The 25,272-nt window shown below is 52.7% G+C and overlaps 11 protein-coding genes and 1 non-coding gene across 12 annotated transcripts; 6 read left to right on the top strand and 6 right to left on the bottom strand.

The window, feature by feature from the left end:
• Nucleotides 1-1,102: 1,102 nt before the first annotated feature.
• Nucleotides 1,103-1,638, top strand: POSPLADRAFT_1141120 (hypothetical protein; the record flags this gene model as incomplete). Its single annotated transcript, XM_024485257.1, has 3 exons — nt 1,103-1,315; nt 1,417-1,549; nt 1,601-1,638. 3 exons carry the CDS (start codon nt 1,103-1,105, stop codon nt 1,636-1,638), a joined length of 384 nt encoding a protein of 127 aa, XP_024339866.1.
• A 974-nt stretch (nt 1,639-2,612) lies between these two features.
• POSPLADRAFT_1140937 (hypothetical protein) lies at nt 2,613-5,309 on the top strand (the record flags this gene model as incomplete). Its single annotated transcript, XM_024485232.1, has 11 exons — nt 2,613-2,704; nt 2,762-2,814; nt 2,880-2,914; nt 2,972-3,326; nt 3,389-3,493; nt 3,553-3,621; nt 3,671-3,962; nt 4,017-4,397; nt 4,462-4,653; nt 4,709-5,021; nt 5,076-5,309. 11 exons carry the CDS (start codon nt 2,613-2,615, stop codon nt 5,307-5,309), a joined length of 2,121 nt encoding a protein of 706 aa, XP_024339865.1.
• A 188-nt stretch (nt 5,310-5,497) lies between these two features.
• Nucleotides 5,498-5,593, bottom strand: POSPLADRAFT_t74. Its single transcript has one exon. It is a non-coding gene; the product is annotated as a tRNA-Thr (tRNA).
• A 532-nt stretch (nt 5,594-6,125) lies between these two features.
• Nucleotides 6,126-6,738, top strand: POSPLADRAFT_1039842 (hypothetical protein). The gene is made up of 3 exons (XM_024477604.1): nt 6,126-6,346; nt 6,402-6,505; nt 6,570-6,738. The coding sequence occupies exons 1-3, from the start codon at nt 6,230-6,232 to the stop codon at nt 6,592-6,594; spliced, it is 246 nt and encodes an 81-aa protein (XP_024339864.1). The 5' UTR covers nt 6,126-6,229; the 3' UTR covers nt 6,595-6,738.
• A 354-nt stretch (nt 6,739-7,092) lies between these two features.
• POSPLADRAFT_1074344 (hypothetical protein) lies at nt 7,093-8,139 on the top strand. Its single transcript, XM_024482693.1, has 2 exons — nt 7,093-7,192; nt 7,262-8,139. Exons 1-2 carry the CDS (start codon nt 7,160-7,162, stop codon nt 8,009-8,011), a joined length of 783 nt encoding a protein of 260 aa, XP_024339863.1. The 5' UTR covers nt 7,093-7,159; the 3' UTR covers nt 8,012-8,139.
• A 184-nt stretch (nt 8,140-8,323) lies between these two features.
• POSPLADRAFT_1039838 (hypothetical protein) lies at nt 8,324-9,408 on the bottom strand. Its single transcript, XM_024477603.1, has 5 exons — nt 9,147-9,408; nt 8,967-9,092; nt 8,772-8,899; nt 8,638-8,716; nt 8,324-8,583 (listed from the first exon to the last, which is right to left on the bottom strand). Exons 1-5 carry the CDS (start codon nt 9,334-9,336, stop codon nt 8,363-8,365), a joined length of 744 nt encoding a protein of 247 aa, XP_024339862.1. The 5' UTR covers nt 9,337-9,408; the 3' UTR covers nt 8,324-8,362.
• Nucleotides 9,409-10,249: 841 nt separating this feature from the next.
• POSPLADRAFT_1141233 (hypothetical protein) lies at nt 10,250-10,708 on the bottom strand (the record flags this gene model as incomplete). The annotated part of the gene is made up of 1 exon (XM_024485277.1): nt 10,250-10,708. The coding sequence occupies one exon, from the start codon at nt 10,706-10,708 to the stop codon at nt 10,250-10,252; it is 459 nt and encodes a 152-aa protein (XP_024339861.1).
• An 885-nt stretch (nt 10,709-11,593) lies between these two features.
• Nucleotides 11,594-12,327, bottom strand: POSPLADRAFT_1140847 (hypothetical protein; the record flags this gene model as incomplete). Its single annotated transcript, XM_024485226.1, has 3 exons — nt 11,594-11,625; nt 11,688-12,045; nt 12,097-12,327. 3 exons carry the CDS (start codon nt 12,325-12,327, stop codon nt 11,594-11,596), a joined length of 621 nt encoding a protein of 206 aa, XP_024339860.1.
• A 616-nt stretch (nt 12,328-12,943) lies between these two features.
• POSPLADRAFT_1140634 (hypothetical protein) lies at nt 12,944-13,682 on the bottom strand (the record flags this gene model as incomplete). The annotated part of the gene is made up of 6 exons (XM_024485198.1): nt 12,944-13,051; nt 13,108-13,158; nt 13,208-13,306; nt 13,362-13,412; nt 13,474-13,552; nt 13,603-13,682. The coding sequence occupies 6 exons, from the start codon at nt 13,680-13,682 to the stop codon at nt 12,944-12,946; spliced, it is 468 nt and encodes a 155-aa protein (XP_024339859.1).
• Nucleotides 13,683-15,387: 1,705 nt separating this feature from the next.
• On the bottom strand, nt 15,388-17,089 carry POSPLADRAFT_1046398 (hypothetical protein; the record flags this gene model as incomplete). Its single annotated transcript, XM_024479022.1, has 6 exons — nt 15,388-15,789; nt 15,910-16,125; nt 16,179-16,507; nt 16,561-16,636; nt 16,687-16,976; nt 17,029-17,089. The coding sequence occupies 6 exons, from the start codon at nt 17,087-17,089 to the stop codon at nt 15,388-15,390; spliced, it is 1,374 nt and encodes a 457-aa protein (XP_024339858.1).
• A 754-nt stretch (nt 17,090-17,843) lies between these two features.
• POSPLADRAFT_1046397 (hypothetical protein) lies at nt 17,844-22,731 on the top strand (the record flags this gene model as incomplete). The annotated part of the gene is made up of 21 exons (XM_024479021.1): nt 17,844-17,940; nt 17,997-18,131; nt 18,317-18,368; nt 18,602-18,621; nt 18,737-18,771; nt 19,195-19,317; nt 19,383-19,474; nt 19,614-19,713; nt 19,923-20,023; nt 20,079-20,110; nt 20,172-20,208; nt 20,270-20,614; nt 20,673-20,788; nt 20,847-21,119; nt 21,171-21,221; nt 21,278-21,300; nt 21,353-21,590; nt 22,038-22,092; nt 22,129-22,215; nt 22,282-22,411; nt 22,477-22,731. The coding sequence occupies 21 exons, from the start codon at nt 17,844-17,846 to the stop codon at nt 22,729-22,731; spliced, it is 2,397 nt and encodes a 798-aa protein (XP_024339857.1).
• A 1,081-nt stretch (nt 22,732-23,812) lies between these two features.
• POSPLADRAFT_1070082 (hypothetical protein) lies at nt 23,813-24,672 on the top strand. The gene is made up of 4 exons (XM_024482380.1): nt 23,813-24,076; nt 24,139-24,203; nt 24,260-24,387; nt 24,447-24,672. The coding sequence occupies exons 1-4, from the start codon at nt 23,820-23,822 to the stop codon at nt 24,549-24,551; spliced, it is 555 nt and encodes a 184-aa protein (XP_024339856.1). The 5' UTR covers nt 23,813-23,819; the 3' UTR covers nt 24,552-24,672.
• The last annotated feature ends 600 nt before the right edge of the window (nt 24,673-25,272 follow it).

Raw genomic sequence — 25,272 nt, 5'->3', positions numbered from 1 at the left:
TTTGTACGCATATAAACGCAGCGCATATATGCGATCGCTATCTGCGCTGTGAACAAGTGCGAAACTCTTTGATGGTAGCATCTCAGTCATCGAGGTCAAATTCGATAGGAACCTTTCCACTAAACGTCACCATCTTCATGCACTTATATCTCGTAGAGCAGTCGCGAGCAGGTACAACGCGCAGGCCGCCGGAAATACTGGGATGTCGGAAGAACTCTTGCATGAGTTGATCCAGAGAAAACTGAACTTCGTCAATGCAGCGCGAAACAAATGACTCGCCTTTCCAATATCCCTGACGAATGAAGGCAAAGCCTCCTGTCGTGGTCGTCGCAGCTCTTGTCAACAACACAGGAAGTCGTTGTAGGTGACAAATATATGAGTCCGTCAGAGAGACTTCATGCCCAAAAATGCTGCGGAGTGACAAAGTCAAGCAGTTTCATTGCATGCAAACGGCCTCGCGCCGGTTTGCAGACTGAGACAAGCTGTGTGAGCCCAATTCGCGCTCGTTCGGCAGTCACGTGCTCGTGTCTGACCAAGTGTGCAGCCTCAGGTCAAATGCTCTCAAATTCAACAAACTGAAACTGCCTAGTGTGTCCTTGGTTGATAATAAACAGTGTATACAGAACTTGCACACATTTGGTAAAACAGTTCCGCTGAATGGACTACGAGAGCTTCCGAAATTGGCATGCGGCGATAATCGGCCTCTCGGGTGCATCGCACGTGGTCGGGATGCTCTGACGTCCGTGCTGCTCAAGTGCTACTGCACATCGACACCGACGACCGCGACCACTATGTCTGCCTCTCTCATCGCCCGCTCTGCCGCGAGGACACGCGTTGCCTCTGCCTTCACTCGAAGTTCGCTGCGACCGGCAGGCATTGTTGGTGCGTGCAAGCATCATAGCGTCCAGAATGTGTCTCACGAGCAGCTATTGCATCTGGATGTCTTCCGAACCTTCGCGCACTGGGATCAAATTCACCTCGCAACTCGCAACTATATGCGCTTCGTGATGCACACATATAGCCAGGAAGGTGTCGGACGCTGCATACGTCCCCGGCGGACGTGAGTGCCTCCCCATTAGCTCGGTTGTTTCATGAGCGCATCATGTTTGTAGCCATTTACAAGGGCTCTGTCAACGATCCGACTACCTTTCCCCCGCCTTCGAAGACACATGGCTCCTACCACTGGGCGTTTGAGCGCCTACTCTCTGCTGGTCTCGTACCCCTCACCGTCGCCGCTTTTGTAACGAGCGGCTCCAACTATGCTCTTCTTGACGGCATCCTGGGTGTCAGTCTCGTTATGCACAGTCACATTGGGGTACGTGGTTCTCCTCCGTGTGCGGACGTAGAGCGGTTTGAAATCCGGCACAGTCTGTTAATCACCGCCGTTTACAAACACTGACGCATGTCTGCGCATAGTTCGACTCAGTCGTCGTCGATTATCTTCACGCCCGCAAGTTCCCCATTATTGGTCGTGTCATGACATGGACACTCCGGGCAGCGACCGTTGCCACTCTGGTTGGCGTGTACCAGTTCAACACGAACGATATTGGTTAGCGCTCTCTTTTACTCCGCAGGAGCAGCCTCTGATGGTTCTTACTAGGTCTCACTGAGTTGATTGCGAAGGTTTGGCACGCATGAAGGGCTTAACATCCGCAATCACATACTGCCGACCTGGCTACCTGAGTGGGATAGACAAGGGTGTCCGTGATCACAATGTGTCTGTTTGTGTAATTCAAGGAGGTAGAGGCCCTGTTATGATGTATGCCTCTGTTGATCATCGGTCTACGAGGGTACGATGTCTAGGTTGGTCACGGACTCATTTCAACGCTACAAATTGCGGTTTTACCGAGGTAGCTACTTGAGCCTTTGCGTGCACGAATGGTAAAATGCACACGCTGACAATGCAACGAGGAGGATGGTCGATCTATGATGAGACGTCCACAAGAGTCAGCTGTCCAAGATACCGTCAAACCTGGTTAGTTACCATAAGCAACACAATGCCCCTAATAGTTGCACGCTCGGAAGATGAGAACAACACCTTCGCATTCGAGGCAGTGAACGTACTCTTTGGTCCTCACTAAGTGTCGCAGAAGGTTCAGGTTGTATTTCCGACTTCGTTCCGAGGCTATGTGTGTCCATTTGGCTCGGTGGACGCCTGTTGTAGGCCGGCTCCAATACCATCACACTTCAGGCTAGCAGATACCGGCATCCCGCCCTTGTTCCTTGTCCCCGACACAGCAATACACAAACCGAGTAAAACGGTTTGCAGCGCGATCATCACTCTATAGTTGAATGCGGACAGAACAAGGCAAGTCACCTCTGACAGCGGCTTGCCGAGCGCTCACCTGTCCGCCTGTCGTAGGTCTAGTTCCTGTACCGGCAGCATAGGTGCGTTGAACTTTGTCTACAAGCCTAATGCAACACTGCTTGCGTGATTCTGATAGGAAGGTATTGTTCTCCTCTTGTGGGCGTATGCTTGCGCTGTACAGGAGACGTGCAGGAGGCACGCCCCAGAAGACGCTCTGGCAATGTATTTAATACCGCTGAGATGTTTCCTCAAAGCATACCTCATCTTTCTCTGCCACCATACTTTCTTCTTTAACATACTCACTATGAACGGCACCAACAACAATATCGCAGACAGCGACTATGCGCGCAAGCGGCGCGAAATATTTAGCCTGGTGAAAGAACTGCGTGCGCTAGGGTACGTGCGGGGTGTTTGTAACCATGACCTCGCAACGCTCAAATAGAATTTACACAGAGCAGAAAATGAGATCCAGATTCCGCGGATAGCTGTCATCGGGGGACAGTCCGGTACGACCTCCGACAGGCTATTGAACAATTGGGACGTTGGTACTGACGCATTCCATGTAATATAGCGGGAAAGAGCTCGTTGGTTGAGGCTGTAACCGGGGTGAGCGTGTCATGTCGAGTCCTGTCTCCAATTGCTGGCTGACATCAACAACTGTAGATCAGCGTGCCCCGCGACAGCGGTACTTGCACGAGGTGTCCCATGGAATGCACTATCGTGACGCCTTCGGAGCAGAGCAGCTGGTCCTGCTCGGTCTCTCTCCGCCGCAGCGGCCAGCCGAACGAGGCCTTCAGCCCGAGGCTCACGTCGAAGAGTGACGTCGATATCTGGCTGCGTCGTGCGCAGACGGCCATTCTGAGCCCACATGCTTCACCCAGGACGTTTCAGGACATGAGCTACAAGCAGCTGAAGGATCTCACGTCCGACTCGCGCACACTCAAGTTCTCCAGAGATGTGGTCGCGGTGGATATCGAGGATCCGGAGGGTACCGACCTGTCCTTTATCGACCTTCCAGGTAGGTGTCACCAAAAGAGTCAAAAGTTTGACGCTCACAGCCTCAACGATGTTGCTTCATAGGACTGGTCCAGAATGAAGACGACGACATGATTGCACTTGTAAGAGGTCTTGTTGAACACTACATCAACGATCCGGCGACCATCATTATCGTCACCATACCTGCCAGTGGCAAGTTGTCAATAATACCTCGTATGGTGCGTCATGATTGCTCATGTACTTCCCAGACGACATGGAAAACCAGCAGGCCATGCGTCTCGCCAAGGCGGCAGATCCCGAGGGGTTGCGAACCATAGGTCCAGATCTCTCCATTTGAAGGATCTCATCGGTACTAACGTACATCAGGTGTGGTCACTAAGCCCGACTCCCTTACCTCTGGGGCAAGCGGTGCGCGCGAGAAATGGCTCAACATCCTCCAGAAGAAGAGCCACAAGCTCAAACTTGGCTATTACGTCGTGCGGCTGCCCGACGACGACGAAAGGGCCGTGAACCCCTCTCGTCAGGATCTTGAACAGCTTGCTACGCGGTTTTTTCAAGGAAATGTCCCCTGGAGCAGTCTCCTAAACTCTGGCCGCCTCGGTATTCCCAATTTCATCGACAACATAAGCAGGGTCTTGATGAGGATTATCAAGGAGGCGTGAGTCCTCGCTGGGTTTGTGTCATTGACCCCGACATTGACCGGCCCCCACAGGCTTCCGAAACTGAAAGAAGACGTGCACGCGAAGCTGCAGGAGGTTATCCAGCGAATCAATGCCTTGCCCGAAGAGGTGACGGTAGATGCTACCACGGAGATCTTGAACCGCATCTCGAAGTTCTGCACCGACTTGCAGGGAGAGGTTTATGGGCTCAACGACGACAAGAAATTCGTCCACGACAGCCGCGAAATATATCATGCTTTCAAGGTTGCGATTCAGTGCACTGCACCCAACTTCCGACCACTTGAGAACCCCTTGGAATACGCTGCTCTGTTACCGCCTCGAGTGGAGGTCGAGGAAGCCATCGCAGACTTCCGAGATGATGTGCAGCTGGGCGCACCCATCGGATTGCTTGAGGTCCGACAGGTCATTAAAGAGTACGTGTTTCGATGCTTCAATTGCCTTCAGAGTTTGCTGTATCGTAACTGTCCTTTCATTTAGCTCTACAGGATGGGAACTGCCACATAACATCCCATATGAAGCCAAGAAGCGGCTCATTAAACGCTTCATTGACCAGTGGTCCACGCCCGCGCAAGAATGCTATGACGCCATCATTTCTATCCTGTCTAACACTCTCGACGAGAAGACAGAGAAACACTTCGGACAATTTCCGGCCCTCGAGAAGCGTCTCAGGTATGTATGCTTCCTGCATAGGGCGGTAGCTTGCATTGATGCTATCGGGCTACAGCGTAGACATCAGGAGCGAATTAGTCGACTACGCGGAACATGGCCAACAGTGTCTCGTCGACGCTCTAGAGTGCGAAAAGGCGCCGTATTTTATGCAGAACAACCACTACTTCGAAGCCTCGTACAGGTTGTGGCTCAGTCACTATCGTGACTTACATCTCCATCCGTATAGATACATTCCCAGATCGCCGGTTTCCTCACCGGGAAACATTCCAGTAGGTGCGAGCGTCGCCCCAACACCACCAATACCACAAATTGATGCCGAAATCATGGTGATGGCTGATGTGCGCGCCTATTTCAAGGTCGCATATAAGGTCTGTCACGATCATGTCAGTATCCGGAGCGCTGAGCTCATGGTCCACTTCTAGCGAGTCATCGACAACATCCCCAATACGATCCAACGACACCTTAACCAGAAGATGGCAGACAACTTGCAGAACCGGCTCGTTGCTAAGCTTGGCTTGGGTGGCTCAGACTCTTCGCAGCGCCTGGCAGACCTCCTCGCTGAGGATCCAACTACGAAGAACTTGCGCGTGCAGCTTCAGACGAAGAAGAAACGTCTGGAGGAGATCCGGGTGAGAGTGAACAACTTTACCTTTTAGCTGGAAGAGGCTACACTAGGTTGTATCGGCCCAGTTGACTATAAAGTCGAGGTGATTTGACTGCCCATTCTCATACGAAAGTAGAGTTCGCTGTATTTTTTCATGATCTTGCATTGAACAGACCTCCGTCCGTGATGTCAAATACTAGTGACAGCACTAATGAGATACCTTCATATTCGAGAGAAAAATGCCACCTACCCGGATCGAACGAGTGACCTTCGCATGACGTAACCTGTGGTAGGTAGGCCTACAAGTGCGACGCGCTACCACTACGCTAAGGCGGCTCTACAAATTTCACCCAGTGGATTTGTCCTGAGCACCGAACTCCTTCACTCGCCACCGCAGTCTTCCCCACATCAAGAGCTCATGATGTCTAGTCTGCCTACTGGAGACAACATCGCAGCTGATTTTTTACTCACTGAGGTCTTTCAGGAACACACTTGAATCCTATCTGCCAGAATCAAATGGGTGAGAGCATCGTAGTCAACCGTTTGTGTAGAAATTGACTTGAACTCCTGTCACAGAATAGTCATTGACGCTCGAGACCTATATGTATGCATGTTCTCGACAATACTAGCCCCAGCCTCCATCTACTCTCGCGCGTCTAGAGCATCGGCATCACTGTTCCCTCACAGTTGAGGTCATGAGGACCGCTGCTTTCCCACCAATGAATAGCCCACGCCGGCCGCGCCTCGGCTGGACGGGGTCTCCCCTGCCCTGGTTGTGTTCTAGGCGACAATATTTCGAATGAGGCGATATCTCCTTCGCTACATAAAGTCTATACGAAGCAGGCTATTCATTCCGTCACCGTCCACACGACTCGAAGGCGCTGTGAGAACTCGCAAGTTCCGAAGCTGCTCCGCAAAATTACTGTGCTTGTGCCCAGTTGACCTCCATCGCGGTTCCCCACCTTGTCTGCCATGTTGTCTCTTACGCGAAACACCTCGCCCTTTGTGCGGCTAACGTCTCTCGGTCGTGTGCCAAGATCACCCATGGGACAGCTACGACTGGCACACTCTGAACATACCGTGCACAAGGTAAGCCTTACCGTGTACTTATTCAACACAATTACGACTTGAGCCCTGCGAGCAGCATCTGCCCTTCGACTACACAAACAAACGTGCCTTCGCCTTCAAGTACACGACCTTTTGTGTCACTGCATTCTCTATCCCATTCATTGCAGTGGGCTGGCAATTGTAAGCTCTCTGGAAACTTATATTGGATGGCGACACCCACTGATACACAGGCTGGCAACGACAGGCGCAAGTACAGAGGCGCTGCATAAAGAGATCGTGGCGTACTGTGAATGCGCACTTCGACAACGGCATAGGGTGTAGCGTCCGTGCAAATTGCACATCTCTCTTACATGTATAGTAACAATATTCTCTCATCTTTCATGCAGCCTTGAATATAAGACTGTTATATTGAATCGGGTCTCTGTGACTAGCCTTACCCGTTGCGAATGTAGATGCAGCGATCCGCACGCCGCTATGAGGACTTTGTGAGACATGCAACAGTTCGCATGAAGAATAATGCAAGGTACGCTTCGACTGACCGTGACATCGAGATCTCCGTCGCACTTTCTAACATGTGCCACTGTCTAGATCTGTAGGAAAGCTACCCAGTTCCTGCAATCATTCTACAAGTCGTGGCCTGTATTGTCTGTCTACATTCAGATTTCAGTCCACGCGTGAATTATTTAACCCATCGGGATCGCCATTGTCCGCTCGCGAGCTTATAAGGTAGCACAACGGCTGTTGCACCATTTTCTTCATTGTTCACACACGGGCAGGCCCCTTGACCCTTTCACTTATACTCATAGCTATCTTCGCCGTGGTGCACTTGCGCTTATGCAGTCAATGCAATTCTCTGCGTTCTCCCCGGTGAGCCTTTCTAAACAGGTGTGCAGCTGCTCTTCGCCGTGCTAATTGTCAACGCGGGTGTCGCTACAGGCATGCACTGACTTTACTGAAGAAGGTGAAGCCATACCGTGCGGCGATCCACCGAGCGGTGCGATGTTCGAGACCGACACGAATTCCCCTATGGCGACTTCCGGTTCCGCTGTCCGCAGCAACGACATGATAGAGCAGCAAACTAGGCCACACGGCTTTCCATCCCTTCGTGATGCCATACCGTCCTTTGATGATAACCAGGACGAGGCGGGTTCGTGGGGCGATGAGGGCATTCTGCCGCCCGTTGTCGAGCAAGATGAAGTGCACAGCGGCAGATCCCTGTTCGCTCCCGTCGGCTCATGGCTGTCATCCGTGGGTCTCCGCAACGTCGTTCGTCCCTCGAAGCCCCGCGCAGGTCCAAAGGCCATGCTTATGAAGCTCACGAGACGGCGTCGGAGGTCGAGCTCAACGAGCTCGTCGCATCATCACCTGCTAGCATCGCCAGGAAATTCGGATGGCACGCGCATGTCTGTTCCCTCGACGCCTCCGCGCTCGACACTGTCTTCGGCGGCGGGTGACAGTCCGCCCAGGTCCAGTACCCGGAGCGCACGGAAGTTCTACAAGAGCGTGTCTAGGGGCTCGGAGACGTCGGTGCTGAAGAGCTGGGACAGCATATCGCAGCAGATTCGCTCCCAAGCGTCCAAGAGGCGTAAAGTCTTCTCGCGCAAGAAGGCCCTGCAGACATTAGGGCCAGAAGCCATATCTGCGTTCTCGTCTGCGAACAGTAGTGACGACATGAAGGCCCGATAGTACGGACTAGGTGGCGCGAGCTTCTTGGGATGTTGCCAGAGAACGCTTATGCTACGCAAGTGCTGTTATGTATGGTTGTAGGCAGGTCCCTGCTATACAATTGGAGCTACACTATCGTGAGGCATTCGACACGGTGTCAATCTGACTCATTTTTGTACACTTTCTATCCGCCACGACACCGAATTTCCAAGTAAGCCTTCTGCTTCAAGATGCGAGAGAGTCGACTTGTAAGCTCTAGAGGTGATATCTGGGGTACTCGTCGTTCAATTGTTTGCAATTATTGCATGACATATTGTACATCGCTACTTGTGCGATGCTGTAAGACCACAGCGTACTCACGTACTGTACATGTTACGGCGTTTCCTTGAGACGGACAATTCCTTCAGATAGCTCCAACGGGAGATGCGATTCGTGCTCGTCCCGCCACGCTAGGATCTTCTCGTAGTCCCTGCATTGATGCCATGTATTGTAGTCAGGCCAAGGGTTAACGTGGCCCTCCACCCAGTGGAAAACTAGCAGCCCGACGTCCCCGGTGCACATGATCTGCTGTCGCAGCATCTCGACACAGTGGTCTGAAGGACGCCGCCGTGAGTGATTCATCTTCAAGATCAAGTCGTAACACTGACCCAGATGGCTCCGCCACACTTCGGGAGTAGTCTCATTATGATCGTAGGAATCGGGGTATGTGGCTTGGCGCAACATATTCTAGCAGCATGTCTATAATTAGCCAAGTGCATCAGCCTAGAATGCAGTACCATACCAGACAGTGCAGTTCATGCACGACCTGTAGCTCAGCAGCATACCCTCCGCCCTTCTTGTATTTGAGCATTGATGGTGCAGCTGACTTTCCTGATCGTGAGAGGTCATCATCCGTGACCGCTATCAGCCCTGTGTATTCGACAGCGCAGGGTGTAAGCATGTTGCAGCAGAGAGAAGACACTGTCACAATACTGACGGATCTTTGTGATTCTATCCCATGCAGCATCGAGCTCGGCTGACGGATGGCCCTCGAAGATGGACGGATGTGTCACCGAGCCGTTGAACAACATTGAGCGGTATTCTATAGCCTCGTCCGCGGGTGCTGTTACCACACATGAGCTTACGACTTCCTGTCCTCTCGGACATTAGCACTCACATGGAGTCGATTGCTGTCGATAGGTGGAGGGTCGGAGTGAGACGAACAATATCAGCCACAGGCAGAACAAGCTTGTGTGGATGAGCCATGGGCACCATCGCGCGGATGCGAGGCGTCGTTTCGGCCTTGGGGGCGCCTCGATCAAATCCTCTTGAGACTCGCTGTCGACTTTTCCGTACAGCGCGCTCATGTCAGCGATAGAGAGAAGGGTCAAGAGCGTGGCGGCCGGGACGTCACTGGACTTGGTGGTAGGACGCAATCATTCGACGACATCGCAGGCTGATGACCAACAAGCATTGTTATACCGCGGGGATCGCGTTTGTTGACGGGCCATGTACCGGTGCATTTACGGGAGCTCTGCCAGTGTGCAACCAACCTTCTTGGATTCTCTTCGGCATTGCCGTGAGATAAATTCAGCCTGTGCCGCGCTAGTTGTGCACAATTGTAATGATCCGAACACTCAGGGAACAGGGAAGGATGCTATGCACAGCCGTGGTCCCCTATCAGAAACAGTGTCCCATGCTCAGCGCTCAGCGCTCAACTCCGATCGAGATGCCTATGGAGCGGTCCGGGTGATGGGTGACTTCAAATTGCGATACGCTTTCTCAAAAATTAGTTATGAAATTGAGTGACCAGATATGTCATATTGCTGTCTATCAAAATCATAGATTAAGAGGCGCAGACTCTGTCAATTCCAACCCCAAGCGATGTATCGATGTCGTCTCAAGGTATTTGATAAGTGCGCGAAATGATGGTTGGGAGTTCCCTTGTGGGAAGATGAGATTTGAGCAACCGGCTCATCAAATCGTCAATCCCTATGCTAACTTGTGAATCCACCTGCAAGCATGACTATTTGCTCGGATCGCTTCAAACTGGCCAGTAAGATGCTTCCATAGCTCTTGAAGTCCCAGCAATGTCTTTGCGTGGCCGCAATTGCATGTACGTAAAACACGTCACCTGTAAAAAGGTGTCCTGATTATCTCCTCCAGCTTTATTGTCCCATGCTTCACATCTAAATTATCTGATATCAGGATGTTTCGCTCCTCCAGCGCGACCCAGACATCAAATCGACTCACTTACCCTCTGAGATAGATAGTCAACGATCAACTGGTTTCTCGCGCGGTCTGATCTTTCTGGTTCCTTGCCACCGCACCGTACACGGCGCTCCAGTCGAGGCATCTCCGAATTGGGTGTGGATCGAGCACGTCGCCTCCATGGTCATATTGGAACGGGTCGACTTGAGTCTCACCCCGGCAAAGGAGCATCTGCTTCAAGTAATGCATGCAGTGCTGCACGCGCTCGATGTCTCGCACACCCTTCGGCACGAGCAAACCCTCCCGTACGACGTCGAGGCACCGCAGCTGATGCAGCATCGACACCATGTGCGGCTCGTGGTCGGGGCCGACGTAAACGAGGCCGTCACCGGGGACCAGTGCCGCCCACTCCAGCGATGCGTTCAGACCGTAGCGGAGGCTGCTATCCCATTGCTGCAATACCGGTGGTCGTTCCACAGTCCAGGGGCCTACGAATAGCAACCCAGGTGAGTGAACATTCAGGAGCATCGTAAGCAGTCTTGCCTCACCATCGTCATGTCTATCGAGCGCGTTCGTGGTCCATACTAGAGCCGTTAGCTTACAGATAGTGACGATGGCCAGGAAGGCAACGGCGCAAGAGAGTAAAAAATGCTCGCAGCTCCTCGCTTTGTGCATGGATCCCGAGTGGGTTGAAGAACTGCTCCAGGGTGCTGGGATGACGAAGGCGGTTACCTAACGACCAGGGGTATAGCTTTCGAGTCTTGGACTACTCGCTGTACAGATGCTTGGCGAGCCTATCGCTCGTTCTTACATTCCTCCGACCTTCGACGGCGAATCGTTTCTTCATCAGCTTCTTTCCTTGCATCATCTATCACCGGGAGCAAACGAGCGTGCATTCTTTGTATGACACGGCCTCAATTGAAGGCTGTTCTACAATCTGGAGCCAGAATCCGACTACTGTTCCCATGGCCCGACGATGCCGATGCTGCCCCATGTGCCTACTCAGCGCGCTCTTGTGTGGGGTAACCGATATACTGCGTGTTCTACAAGCCGCAGCGTATCGGATATCCATGCTTTACCATCAGCATCATGGGTTCTATATCAAGGCAAGCCTCGCCTTCACGAATGGTGACTCATGTATTTGTGACATCTACGTTGCCGAGCGCTATTTCATCTACGTCACGAATGTTATACATGTGAAAATGCTGCTTCCACGAGGTCGCGACATGGCTAGACTCGGACAACTGGGGCATGCTAGTGCTGGCGTTTTGGCTTCTTTGCTTATTGTTGGAAATGCATACCGCTCCACGAGTTCGTACTCAAATCGGTTGTCTGACGCCGAGTGCTCGAAGCGTCCGTCACTGCTCCCGTGCTGTATACGCGGACTGGACGTGTCTGCAGCGCAATCACACCTCAAATTGTCTGATACTGATACAGGTAGACCCCTAGTCAATCATATCTGGGTTAGCAGGTGGCTCGGCTGGCTCGGCTATGGAAATGGACTCACCCCACGCAGTGCTCGCGCTCGACCACACATCGACGGAGCATCCCGGCTCCGCGCATGACACCTCGAAGGTATGGAAGGTCCCCCAAGCGCAAGGGAAGCGCGAAAGCTCCATGTCATCGCCTGGAATGACGTTCACTGTCGCGATGTGCTCCGAGCATTGTGGGCGCGAGCGCCAGGTGACTTGTTTTACGTCAAGCAGCTTAGCGACGTCCATGGCGCAGATGTTGAGGCTGAGCGGGTCGCTCATGGTGTACGATATGCCGTCGGCTTCTGCGAGGCGGTCGTCCGGTAGCCGCAGGACTAGTGAGCATTCCTCCATGCCAAAGTCGATGGTCCGGAACTGCAGGATGGTGTTCGTCTTGCGGAGACGTCTCAGTACCTCGTGTATAAATATCATGGCCACACAAACCTCGTCATTGACTTGCAAATGCTTTTCGCGCGGGGAAAGACGGCCGCTGGGGGTATCGACATCGTGCTCTCCTCGGCTTCCTGGCAGCGAGGGCTTCTCGCGATAGACTTGCGTCGCGATGCGCGCCTTGTTGAGGATAGGCTCGATGCTTGACGTGTTGGTGCCTCCGACCTTGTAAAGCTCCGCAAGGCCGACGTATGGGTTGGGCCAGTCCAGGTCAGAGTTGTCCATCCAGGTATTGCGGACTATGTCCGCAATCCAGAGGAGCGCAGTGAAGTCGACGATACAGATGAAGAGGAAACATGCAAGGATAGACGAGGTTGCTGTCCATCCTCGTTTCTTCGTTGAGTGTTGTCCGCTTCGTTTCTCTGACGTTCTAAGAAGTAAGCTCAAGCCTGGTATCCTCTTACCTTAGCACGTACCTGTGGATGCCAGAGGCTCCTCTTGGAGCGAGTCGGAATCCTCTAGTAAACCGGTCCTCTCTTCGTGCAAGGAGTATTCAGACATGACGGGCGCCGGCATATGAAGTGGACGATCAAACCCCACTCTTCCCCTTATTGTTGCTCGTGTTGAGAGCCGCTGGGATTCAGTTAAGCATCCGCAGCGTGATTTTGATATCAGGGTCATTGCATGCATTCTACTGTGACCAATTTGTTCCCGCTGAATCACGCATAACGGAATTCTTGATCGTCTATCCCATATCTTCCGATGACCAGCTTCTCCGAACTTGTCGCTGTGCACATCATGTGGTCTTATCATCAAGCGTACAAACTCGCGAAGTCACTGTACAAGCGATGCGACGTGTCACGGCGTAATCGTCTACATCATCCGTTCGCCTAGCTTCGACTCAGATGGCTGTGCGCCTCAAAAGGACATAAGAAGGCCAATCCTTCCATGGAGAAGGCATCACTCGGAAGCCCTTCAGCTCGAAGCCCATGCTTTGATAGATTTTGGACTAGAAGGATGCATGGATCAAGAGAACGGTGACATGGCGAGAATGTGTGCTCTCACCGTCTTCTCTAAGCTAGTCGCAAGCGCCATGATAGTACCCGTCTCCTTCGCCTGCCGTAGCTCTGTCAGCCAATGCGATTTGAACCCGCGGCATGCTGACCTTTGCGTAGACCAAGTCGAATATCGCGGTTGCTACACCCTTGTTCTGATAGTCTTCCCGAACCATAGCAAAGTTGCACCAGTACGTGCTCTTTTCAGCCTGACATGTACCGCGTGAGATGTGTCTGGAAGGATGTCATGTAGATCCCCCTCACCTCCGCAAAGCCAAACGATTCTTCTAGGTGTTTGGGAAATTCTTTCCCTAGCTAGGTCGTTGATGAGCAAGGGCGCGGCTTTTCTTCTGATCTATTGTATTGCTGTACTGACCACGTTCTCGATGTAGTCTCGGCCTTCAGGCGACAGCTTTTCCCAGAATTGGTTGAAACCGAGCTGGCGCTCCTCCTCCCTGCAAACTGCTTTGTCGTCTGTTCAACTGTCTCGACATATTATACTTACGTATCCAATGGTACTCGGCCCGGAGGGATCCACAGCGCAAAGCCGACAAGCGTGTTGTCCTCATCGATCGCAGCATACATGTCTCCCGCGATGAGAGCGGAAGCAGCTACAACACCTCGTGCCCAACCCGGAAACAGATCGAGGTTCCCGCCTGTCACTGAGGGTACTGCAGGGTCTGATACATGCAATGAGTTGCCTCGATGCGGATGTATCTGAGAGTCTACACTAACCGTTCAACATGAGCTTGACAACTAGTTGTACAGCCTCTTCCACCAGTTTTTCTCCAAATCCAAGCATTAACAAGACATCTATGGGAGAATGTGGCCACCACACATACCATCGGGTTTCTCAATATAAGATATTGCCAGGTTTGAAGGAGCCATTGTTCAGAGTCACCGTCTTGGCCAGAGTAGCTACTCGGTTTCAGGGGCTATCCGCAGCGACCTTTTAGAATGTCGCGAGGCCGATGGCCGAAAGTTCGATTGACCGATGTGATGGACCACGACCACAAGATATCGACCTCCTCCTTGCAAACTCCATACGCTCGCCGCGGAGGCCTCCGAGACTGCACAGGCATTCGATGTCATAGGAGACTATCGATGGCGCTCGTGATTAGGTTCCGCGTCTTATTGTGATCAGAGGCAGATTCCAGGTGTGTATTTTGTTCTACGGAAAGAGCTTCGGCGGAAAGCAGTCTGAGACTGCGATCATGACATAAAATCCATTCACAAAGTTGCCCGTTGGCGTAAGATCTCACGTCAGCGAGTGTCCTCTGCCTAAACTGTGGGCCGGTATAGCAGCAAGAAATTTGTCACGACTGGACTGTGTCATTCCTATACTTCAAATCAGGCACCCTGTCCAGTGCCATAGATCCCGTATATCGTCCACTCTCTTCCTGTCAGAACTACGAGACATGGCAAAGATTTTGCAATAAAGTCCGAGAACTTTAGCCCCTTGACATTTAATTCAACATCTGGAACCGCCGAACCTAGAGATGGTGGGGCAAGTTCCTATTATCAATTTGAACAATCCTACGAAGGCCCAAGCACTCGCCGGTGTAGAAATTCAAGACATACGGTATCACATGCAGAGGTTGATGTTGTTCCTTCCGACACGCAAGCTTTGCGGCGTCAGTGCTGGGCGCTCAGAAGCTCAGCTCCCAGGCTGGCTTAGAGTCTCAGAAAGGGTGTTCCTTTCTTGATGAGCCATATGGCCACGGGCGGTCCATGGAACCGCGGGACTGGTACACCTGCGTGATGCACGGTGACCGTGCGACGAGCGCTGCATCTACACAATGGCAGCACGAGCGTTTTTTACATTCAGGCTTTCACACGAATTCCGAAATCGAGAACCAAAGCACTTACGGCGCCAGTACATGGCCTCCGCTCTCATGTGTGCAGCATTTCCCCGGCTTTAGATGAGAGGTTGCAAAATTCTCCTGCGACACGCTTCCTTGAGAGACCGTTCGTAATGCCCCTTTCGAAACTCCGTTTCTTGCAGGTATCCCTCGTCTGCCTGGCACTAGCGAACGCCTATTTGGACCTTTCATGGATTCGCATAACGAAGCATTATGCTACTCAGCGAGAGCGCCCCTTGTCCCATTACAGTGAGCGTCTTTGAACACTAAACCCATTCCTTTTGCTGACTTTCCACGATGTGGCAGCATTCATTGAGGATGATCTGCCTACATCCTTATCACTTATGTCTCCTCGACCTGCCGTCATGATGTCGATGGAAGAAACCACTCGCTATTCGCTCACGAACCCAGAGGGGTCTGATGAATGGCTATGGGCTGGTCCCGTCGGGGACCAAGAGGTCCGCCTCGGCCCAAACAATCGTTTCTTCTCGCTCGCCTTCACCCACGAGCTGCACTGCATGCAGCGGATGTTTGGCATCCTGCAGAGGGAGGAAGCCATTCCGGAGGACGAGGCCGGCCATTCGACGCACTGCCTCAACGTCCTGCGTCACTCGGTGCTCTGCGGAGCCGACATCACTCTCGAGCCACCGGATGTCCTCACTCGCAACATTTCGTCGGAGAGATTCATTGCTGACTACCAATGTGTGGATTGGCAGGCCATGTACAAGGCGATGCGAAAGAATTGGTTGGAATGGAAGGGTCAGAGGGCACGGTATGCCCAACCTGTTCTGTGACCGGAAGGCCGGGCGCAGGCTATCGAAGCTTACACGCTGTACAATTGACTATACTCCTGGAGAATACAAATCCAGGAGCTGAATGACGACGTTGGTGCTTCAGACATGACACCGATAATACTAGCTTGCCGTGGCAATTAAAAGTCATAATCATACATTGACAATATCAACAGATGACAGGTCGCCTCCTTTCTCCATTGCTCGCAGGCTCACGTCTATAGCATCGTTGTCCACACTATTGCTCTGACCAGAAGTCTCCATGGTCTCCCCTGGTGATGACACGAACTCCATCGTGGTCATCGCCGCACCTGTCTGCCTTGTCCACGCACGTCCAGCTATGACGCGCATCACGATCAGTTGCGGAGAGATCGCCTGCCAGCCAGCCACGTCAGCTCCGTACATTTGAGCAAAACAGAGTAGCTCACAGTGAAAAGCACGTAGAACGACATGAAGGTCATCTCCAAGCCGTTGTTCATCCCGTACGTGACGAGGAACATGATCCCGAAGACACTAAACGGCAGTGCAGACTCGATGACGATCGCGAGCGCGTTCATGTATGGTTCTGCCGCGGCGTAGTCGAGCTCCCTGCGGGCGCGGCGCGCAAAGTAGAAGATCCGGCCGCAAATCAAGCAGGTGACGATGACATTGATGCCTATGGTCCCGCAGTTGTACGCGAGCGCAACGTCCGCCGCCTGGCCCGCGAAGAAGTCGCCGCTGGGCTTGCCGGACATGTAGAGCGTCGCGATGCCGAGAGCTAGAAGCCGGGTCAGCGGGCTACAATCAGAGCACCGGGAAGAGTCCGCTCACCGAAAGTACTAATGTACAGGAAACAAGGGAATATAACGATAGCGAAGCTATTGTAGATCACGAAGCATCGGTAAATCTAGGCAGAGCTCAGTACGAGCAGAAGAACAGTGTTCCATATTCTCTCACCATGAGACCGTCGGCAAAGAGGTTGAGCACGACACCCGCTGCAGACCCCATTGTCTCATACCACACAGACGCATTAGCGGCAAACCACGCGTTCATGCCTCCAGGGTAGTCTGCATTGACGATCCACATCTCCTCCCCGAATATCGACTCGACGATAAGGTTGATTGTCGACATGGTGAATAGTACGGTGCTGAAGAACATGAAGAACTTGTCGGAGTCCCTACGCGTGTGTTTTCTCTTCTTCTCCAACAACCAATACATCGTTGTGAGATAAAGGACCAGCTCGACCCCTCAATATTCATTAAGCTTGGCTTTAGCAACTCGATACTGGTATTTGCTCACCGTATAGGACACCATTGATGATGTTGCCAATGTAGAACGAGTTCTGGAACAGCGAAGACATGATGGGTCAAGGCTGGGGGTATCTTCGCTGCGCTGGCAGGCAATACTGCGATCCGTCGATAGGGAAGGATCCCTATGCCCGTCTAAACGGGAACATTACATTGATATAAACCTTACCTATGGCGCTTGTATGATCTCAACGTGCTTAAATCATGCCGGACAGGACGTGGGAAACGGTACTAAGATACCGATAGAGAAGCTTGCCATCGTACGTTCAAAGCTCATCATTCCCCTGGACGCCGAATTCATATGTTCGTGAATCTTTTTGACATGGCATCTGACTCCGCTCAAACATGTAGTTTGAGTTTCAATGGATGCATGTTAGATCGCGTTTACGCACCCGGTTGCGCAATACATAAGAGGGGCTGTTCCTGAAAGTGCAAGGGCTGCATTCACACGGCAGACATCTCGGACCTATTTGTCGCCAACTGGCAACTGGTACTGCCCGTCTGTGTGCTTTCGGCAGGAACCGACGCCACGACTCCAGTCCGGTCGTGATGACCATGTTGCCAGCATGTCCAGATCCAAGGCAAGGCCCATTCAGCGTGAGAGTATGCTTGAAGAAGCTGGATCATATGAGCGCTCTGTTCTGATAGATAATCAAAGCGGAGCGCGAAAGGGTCCTGCCCGAATGAGGAGCGACATCATCCGGGGCTTGCGGGCAAGAGAGCGCGGAAGCGAAGAAGCTAGAGACCGCGCCCAGTGCGCGCGTTCAAAAGCAGAGAACTGCGAGCTGTACAGCAACCCCCGTCGATATGCTCTTTCAGCGACTTTCCCTCTTCTTCGCACTTGCAGCCTTCGCCGTGTTGATGTCCGTGCAAGCAAGGCCGTTGCCTGAGAAATCGGCCATAGGTACCTTGAACAGCCACATGACTCCAACCGAGCCATATCTAATGATTGTTCGGCAGTCCGTCAGGATACGTACCTGGTTAAGCGGTCGAATGAGAATGCAGAAGTCGATGATAGTGACCCAGACGGTCAGGACTTCGTGTCTTCATTGAGCCATGGCTCACATGCCCGCCTTAGACTCCTTACGGGCGAACGTATTCATTTTCAACCGTTCTGAGGACGACACTGTATGATGACTAGGCCGTCCCTATTGAATATCCTCTTTAACTTCCATATGGTGAGGATATGTTAATCTCTCTAGAGCTTCATGAATCATACCGCTGACCTTTCAATGAAGCTTGTTGCGTGTTTTCATTGTACACACACGACTATCCTGTAGCACTAACTGATTACCGACTGGGCAAGGATGTTGCTGTACTTCTCGTAAAAGTGTCCGTTCTGAGATTTGAAAGAGCTCCGCAACAGCAATAGACGAGAATGTCATGAATCGGGAGCAGACGAATTTCAAGATAAGTATTGATCGAGGTTCTAGCCGTGCCCATTCTTGGTTTATGTAGTCGTCATCAATGGGTTTGAGATCCGATAAGATTACGTCACAATTTCATCCTTCGAGAACAAAATAAGTAATTCGAACGGCGTGTGATTTGGCTAGTATTATCCGCAGAAAGCCTTTCACTCTGCTAGGTATGCCTGTCCGCTAGATATGACCAATGCATTTGGCAGAACCTGTCCAGCTGGCAAGTACACTGGTGTATAGTACTTCCTAATGCATGTAGCACCTATACTGGGGATTATGTAGTGTTTCTCAAAATGGGTTTATCCATTGCTGCAAAAGTGTAAAGGTTACGTTAAATTAATACAAAATCCACTGTCAGGCAGCCACGAGGGCAACCACTATGTAAAACCTGCATCTTCTGCCGCAGGTAGCAATAGCCTCTGGGAATTCTGCTCACAGCATTGCACTCTCCTGATGCATGCGTGATTGCGTTGCGGCGCAGCACTGCATTATACCATCTGGTTACGCAACAGTGCGAGCTTGAAGAGTATCGCTGCCGTGCAGCACTTCCAATGATTATCATGCACTCTCGAGGCGCTGTTTCCCGCGGCGCGTCATGTAAAGCCGCATGCACCTCATGCCATAATGATACGTACTCTGCGGCACACGAGTACAGTGGGGCCCGGGGAAGGAAGACGACTAAAGCAGCGTTGTCCAGAATCATGCGCCCGGCGCATTCCATCACGGTTTCTTGTCTTTAGACGATGGAACTGATAGCGAACATTGGGTGCGGCGATGGGTTCCCGTTCCTTCCATTCGCTCATCATGCGGTCAAGATTTCGAAGCCTTCGCTCTCGGCGCTGTTCTACGATGGAGAAGCACGGGTGGAACACGCCCAATATCCCCCACATGCATAACAAGCCAATGACTTGAACCCGCCCCACGATAGGTCTTCAGTTTGTCTCCAAATGCAGTTCTCGCCGCGTCGAATGTTGGCTTCCTCGTCACAATGGAGGTCATCGCCCGGATTCGTGACCTTCGGTACGCACATACATCCCTCGTTCTATGTGGGCGTTTGATTGAGAATTACTCACTTCGTCTTAGTTGTAACCCTGGGTATGTCGGGGAAAGCAGGAACACTTGTATAGTCTGACCACGTCGTAGGACTGACCCTCGACAGTTTAAACTACAACATTGTTGTATCCGTGTTTCCCTTCAGGCTCGAGGAGCTCAGATACCATGAGATCTCCAGTCTCGTCGGATGGCTTCTTTTCATCTACGTGCGTCGCGTGCGTTTCGTTTAATTCTCTTCATTCACGACGTGCTCGAAGTCTGCTGGTCTGGTTGTAGGTACGCCGTCGAGCAGTCGCGCGGACAATCATGTAAAATCCGCGCCGCAGCAACGCCGCTCATCGCAGCGGTCTCCGAGCGACTACGTTCAAGGCGGCTGATCATGCTAGCGAGCCAGTTCACTCTCATTGCATCTCAGCTCTTGCTTATGGAGGCGCCGACGTTCTGGGTGATGTGCCTTGGTCGGCTGTTCGAGGGAATAAGCACTGCAGCAATCTTGATCGCCGGGTTGGCACTTATGTGAGTGCCTAGCGCATCTGTAGATTGGCGGGAATTGACGCGCCACCGACGTCAGCTGCGACGCGACACCAGAAAAGGATATCGGAGGTACGGGCAAGGATGTGCATCTTTTGTGTCTTGATGTCAGGGCGTCTAAGACGATCACCAGGGCAGCTCGGGGTCGCCATGATCGGTGTGCCTCTTGGGTGAGTCGACGCCTTGAGTGATGCTGTCACTCATCTCATAATAACGCAATGCCACACCCAGTTCACTTGTTGGTCCGCCCGTGGGAGGCGCGCTCTACGCACGATGGGGCTATCGTGCCCCATTCATTTTTGCCATACTGTTCACAATATTCGACTTCACGGCCCGGCTTCTCGTCAAGGACAACTTCGAGGGCTCGCACAAACAAGAAAAACAAGTCGCCGGCCAAGCGGACTCAGAAGCCGGCAAAGAATCTGCAGCTACAGCGAATGAGAACTCTGCATTCGTGCCAACGGATGTCCTTGCCACCGAGGGCCCCAAAATCGAACTGTCGATGGTGGGCGTCGTGGTCCGGCTTCTGACGTCTGTGCGGGCGCTAGTGGCTCTGATCATAGTTTTCTTCTGCTCGTGCGTATTCTTGGGGGCTGCCTTCGAAATCGTCTGGCTCACCCTCACTGATCCTCAGTGTTGCGTTTGCTGCACTAGATGTCACCATACCGCTCCGTCTGCAGGCCATCTGGGGGTACAATTCTACAAAAGTGGGGCTGGTGTATCTTGCAGCGATTATTCCGACGATTATATGTACATGCGTCTCTTTCCACCGCCACCCTACTCTATGCTCATGATTCCCCGTTGATAGCTAATGCCTCGGCTGGCGTATTGAGCGATCGCTTCGGGCCATCTCTGGTCGCCGTGGTCTTGCTGGTAGCGGGGATCCCATGGTGGGGTCTGCTCACCCTCAAATTCTCCGTGGCTTTCTTCATTGTGTCTTTTGCCATCGAGAGTAAGATGGTCGCCTTCGTCATGCTGATCTATGCTGAACTCTTCTGCGTAGATCTCTTCATCGCGGCTGTGGCATCTCCACTCACAGCAGAACTGGCCGCCATCACGCGGAAGATAGACGGTGTTGGTTGTAAGTACTGCATCGGCCGTTCATTCTGACACCGCATCTGATGTGGTGTAGATGCACATACCTACGGGACGTTCAACATCGTCTTCGGAGTTGCGAATGCTGGTGAGCTATGTCCCCTTTGTTAGAAATCGACATCTCACTGGGGCTCTCCACCGCAGTTGGTTCGGTCATGGGTGGACAGGTATGACCATGTTCACGAAATCTACGCAGAGAGCTCACGACACTATCAACAGATTTACAGTCATTCGCCCATTGGCTGGGACATTCTGTGTTACATCAACATCGGCATTCTCTCGCTCTGCCTTTTCCTCACCCTCGCATTCGTCGGGGAACGTCCGCTGCTGCATGCATGGAGACGCCGAGAGAAGGACAATGCGTCGCTCGGCGACACGTCAGATCCAGAGAAGAACACGGAACCCGCGTCCCTGTCGGACAAGACAAAAGATGTGGCAGTTGTCGACGAAGTGCTCCGTGATGCATAAGAATGTACAATGCTCTGTTTTTTCGGCATTATGCGAGATACACGCTGTTGATCCTTGTATAACATCGTGCGCTAACAATCTGTATTGATGTCAATTCCTGACGCCGTGTCTTGTGTCACTACTATCAAGACCTTAAGGATGTGAACATTCAAGTAGCGATCTCAGTAGACGATCACAGTGCTCTGTATTGGGGTACTGTACGTGTGTAATTGTTTCGTCCTTTCATGCACACACTCATCTGAAGCTGAACTTGGTACAGCGCGACTTTGTTAAAACCTGCTTGACTAAAAAGTCCAAAAGCGGGGCTGTGGAGAGGACACGACCTCGATCACGGGGGCTCATGACCCAATTTAGAATGATCACGTCTTCGCCGCCGTGTGTCGTCATCGTAGCGGGTACTCCCATCGTGTCAGTTTCCATCGCTGCGATCACCGAGTACATTCGTATACATTGCACGCTCTGCGCCTCAGACACTCACAGCAGGTTAAGCAGTAAGCAGTTGTAGCCATGCGTTTCATTGCTGTTAGCCTGCCCGTCAATCCCGAAGGCGAGTCCATTCGCCTCACCAAAGACCAACTCTACCAGGGTCTGCTAGTGAAGGCTCGTGAGCCAAGGTACGTGCACACGTCAACCGTACCTGTAAGTCTCTGGCATGCTCAAACGCCTTCGCCAACATCCAGCCGCTTCGTGTCGGCCATCTCGACCTGCAAGGTCTTGCGCGAAAACACAACAGGGCTCCTGCGTGAGGTGCAGTTCAAGGGACACCCTGCGCCCGTGCACGAAGACGTGACGTACTACCCGCCCGCACAGGTGACTGCCTATATCGTTCGGTGCACTGCTCTCGCTGACGTTGGACTGCATCTGCATTTCTTCAGCTCACCTTCATGATGACAGATCCTGCGACCGGCGCGCACCGCGCGCAGATCACGAACCTCATCAGCACAATGCCAACAACGCGTGGTCCGGAGCTCGTCCTCACATTCGCATTCGCATGGGGCCCGGTCGGTGAGCTGGACACGGGCGCGGACGCGGATGCGCTCGAGCATGAGCGACGAGAAATGGCGGAAGAGGCGATTGCGCACACGTTGAACGTCATACGGGAGATGGTAAAGAACCAGGAGATTCAATGAAAGCGTGAGGAGCTGCACGGAGAAATGCGCTTCTTATTGATTGCTGCCTTCCTGAGCTCGAAGTCAGCGTTTGGGCTACCCTGCGCGAGTGACGTACGAATAGCATGGATTGACACTTTGAAACCGTCACAAACGCAATATGCATCAACATCGAGATCCGTCGACTGATCTCGTTCTGGTGCGAAGATCAATCTGTGGTAGGCATGAGAGGCTTGGAACATCCAGATTTTGCTAATGTTTCAGTGTTGTGTATGGCGCACACTTACCAACGCATTCTACAAATTGAGCCTTTCTCTAGCCACTATGTTCTGCACAGTGCAATCGAGGAAGTCTACTATCTCAGTAACAGCACGCCGCAGCATGAACATGTACGAAGTCGAGATCTACGCGTCATTTCCCATGATGGCATATACTAGACAGCTAATTTTGCTTACAACGTGTTTCTAGGAAGCGAAGCACCACGGTAGAAATCAATCACTGTCGCATGTCAAAAAAACAAATACTGAGCCGGTAGAAGGTCGAGTCGACCCGCGCCAAGTTGGTTTCAAGATTCTCATTTCTGTGGAAGCAACCGGGAAAATATATGACCACTCGGAACCTCAGGAGGTTGATAGAAAGCTTCTGCTGGACAGGAGGGAAGGAGGGAAGACAAAATGAAGCCGATGCTGGATTCATCATGATCGCGTGACGAGAGGAACGGTCGAATCCAGCATGGGTATAAGCGGTGGACTGTCGTCGAGAGCTCGAGGAATGTACGAGAATTGCGATGGCGCGCAGACGGAGAGCCGCAGGATCACGAGAGTGCGGAATGACGACGGGTGGAGGAGAGAGGGCGGGCGGCTCCGTTTGCCAGTGACCTTCTCCTCCCCGGCCGGCAAGGGCTCTACTACTTCAGAACCAACTCGGATCCACACACGCGAATAGCCACCAGTGACATCCGTCGCCCGGTGAGAACATCCTTTGGACGGCCGCCGCGGCCCCGTGATCATTCGCTCCGCGACCTCAGCCACCGGAGACTAGAAAAGGGCAGCTCGTAAAGGGCCTTTGCTCACCCGAGAAATCTTTCTTCACCCCACGAAATTGACATCATGCGCGCATACTTCATGGACGACCTCCCCGGCGACCAGCGCGAGCTGCACGACTCGGGGCGCACCGTTCCCGACGAGATGCTCGACAAGCTCGGCGTGCTGCGCTGGCACATCCCCGTCGATGCCGAGGGCAAGTGGCAGAGCGAGGTCGACAAGATCGCGGACGCGCGCAGCTACAAGAACCGCGACATCGTCCTCAACGCGAAGGAGGGCTTGGGCGACACCTTCGAGGCCACCATGAAGCGCTTCTACTCCGAGTGAGTGTCTCTGGGCTCACGTGCATTGTGAGTGGTGTTTTGAGTTTTGCAATGTTGCACAGGCACATGCATGAGGACGAGGAGATCCGGTACATCATCGAGGGCAGCGGCTTCTTCGACGTCCGGGGTATGCACGTTCTACCACGCATCAGCCTATCCCGTTCTGACTCCGTCCCGCAACAGAATTCACCACGGACGAGTGGGTCCGCCTCCACCTCTCTGCGGGCGACATGATCGTGCTCCCCGCCGGCATCTACCACCGCTTCTCTCTCGACATGGGCAACAAGTCGCGCACCATGCGTCTCTTCAAGGTCCGTGCTTATCTATCGGTGTGCCTTGTCTAAACCCGCTGACGTCGTTCGCTGCACAGGACGAGCCGAAGTGGATCGCCTACAACCGCAGCACTGACACCGACACCAACCCGTTCCGTCTGGACTATGTCAAGGCCGTCCAGGGCGTCGCGGTTGGTGCCTGAGTGGCGCCTCTCTTCAAGTTTCAGACGTAGATAGTGCTGCACGGGCGGATGAACAATGTATTGATAGGTGTATATATGTACTGCAAGAGGATGGTGTGTGTGAGTGCACGTTTCCAGATTGCCAACGGCACTGCGGCAAGAGATACGATCTTCGGACTATGGCGACCCGAGAGTCGCACCGACCGGGCACACAACGATCATCTATGATTCAACGGTTACAGTCGGCATGGAAGGGCACAAGCGATTCTGGCGGCATTGGTCCGAGTTTTTCTCGAGTAATGCACGAGCGAAGCATATTCTCGCGGGCACGATTCACGGCGCGACGTTATCGACATCCGGCGGCCGACTAAAGTCCACGGGATCGTCTTGTAGTGGAAATGTCCACACGGGGTCCTGCAGCGGTGCACCCATACTCCCGAGAAACGTTGACAGATACCCCGTACTCGAATACTGCGAGCTTATTTGTTCCACGTGACTCGAACCGTCTCCTGGAGCGCCGCCCGTTGCGGTGTCATACGCCGGCGCGATTGTGTCGGTATCCAATGATAAGTCAACGGTGATGCGGAGTTGCCTAAGATCGAGAAGGAAGCGGGAGACGATGATGGAGGTCAGCCTTCCAAGCAAGGTGAGCAACTTGGCAATTTGGAGTAACTGGAAGGCTCGTACGGGGTGATGAGGACGTCAACAACACTAGATGTCTGTGAACGAACAGATTGAGCGG

Source organism: Postia placenta, assembly GCF_002117355.1.
Source record: "Postia placenta MAD-698-R-SB12 unplaced genomic scaffold POSPLAscaffold_6, whole genome shotgun sequence".
In the NCBI taxonomy this organism is placed as follows: Eukaryota; Fungi; Basidiomycota; class Agaricomycetes; order Polyporales; family Adustoporiaceae; genus Rhodonia; species Rhodonia placenta.
Note: the sequence above shows the minus strand (reverse complement) of the source record. Positions and strands in the feature narration are given on the sequence as shown.

Coding starts and splice junctions, on each gene's coding strand:
- POSPLADRAFT_1074344 (XM_024482693.1), top strand. CDS start 7,160: ATGCAGTCAATGCAATTCTCTGCGTTCTCCCCG. Junction 7,193..7,261: donor AATTCTCTGCGTTCTCCCCG/GTGAGCCTTTCT, acceptor GTGTCGCTACAG/GCATGCACTGACTTTACTGA.
- POSPLADRAFT_1039842 (XM_024477604.1), top strand. CDS start 6,230: ATGTTGTCTCTTACGCGAAACACCTCGCCCTTTGTGCGGCTAACGTCT. Junction 6,347..6,401: donor CTGAACATACCGTGCACAAG/GTAAGCCTTACC, acceptor CCCTGCGAGCAG/CATCTGCCCTTCGACTACAC. Junction 6,506..6,569: donor ATTGCAGTGGGCTGGCAATT/GTAAGCTCTCTG, acceptor TGGCAACGACAG/GCGCAAGTACAGAGGCGCTG.
- POSPLADRAFT_1070082 (XM_024482380.1), top strand. CDS start 23,820: ATGCGCGCATACTTCATGGACGACCTCCCCGGCGACCAGCGCGAGCTG. Junction 24,204..24,259: donor CGGCTTCTTCGACGTCCGGG/GTATGCACGTTC, acceptor GTCCCGCAACAG/AATTCACCACGGACGAGTGG. Junction 24,388..24,446: donor GCACCATGCGTCTCTTCAAG/GTCCGTGCTTAT, acceptor TTCGCTGCACAG/GACGAGCCGAAGTGGATCGC.
- POSPLADRAFT_1039838 (XM_024477603.1), bottom strand. CDS start 9,336: ATGAGCGCGCTGTACGGAAAAGTCGACAGCGAGTCTCAAGAGGATTTG. Junction 9,093..9,146: donor TCGACAGCAATCGACTCCAT/GTGAGTGCTAAT, acceptor GTGTGGTAACAG/CACCCGCGGACGAGGCTATA. Junction 8,900..8,966: donor GGATAGAATCACAAAGATCC/GTCAGTATTGTG, acceptor TCGAATACACAG/GGCTGATAGCGGTCACGGAT.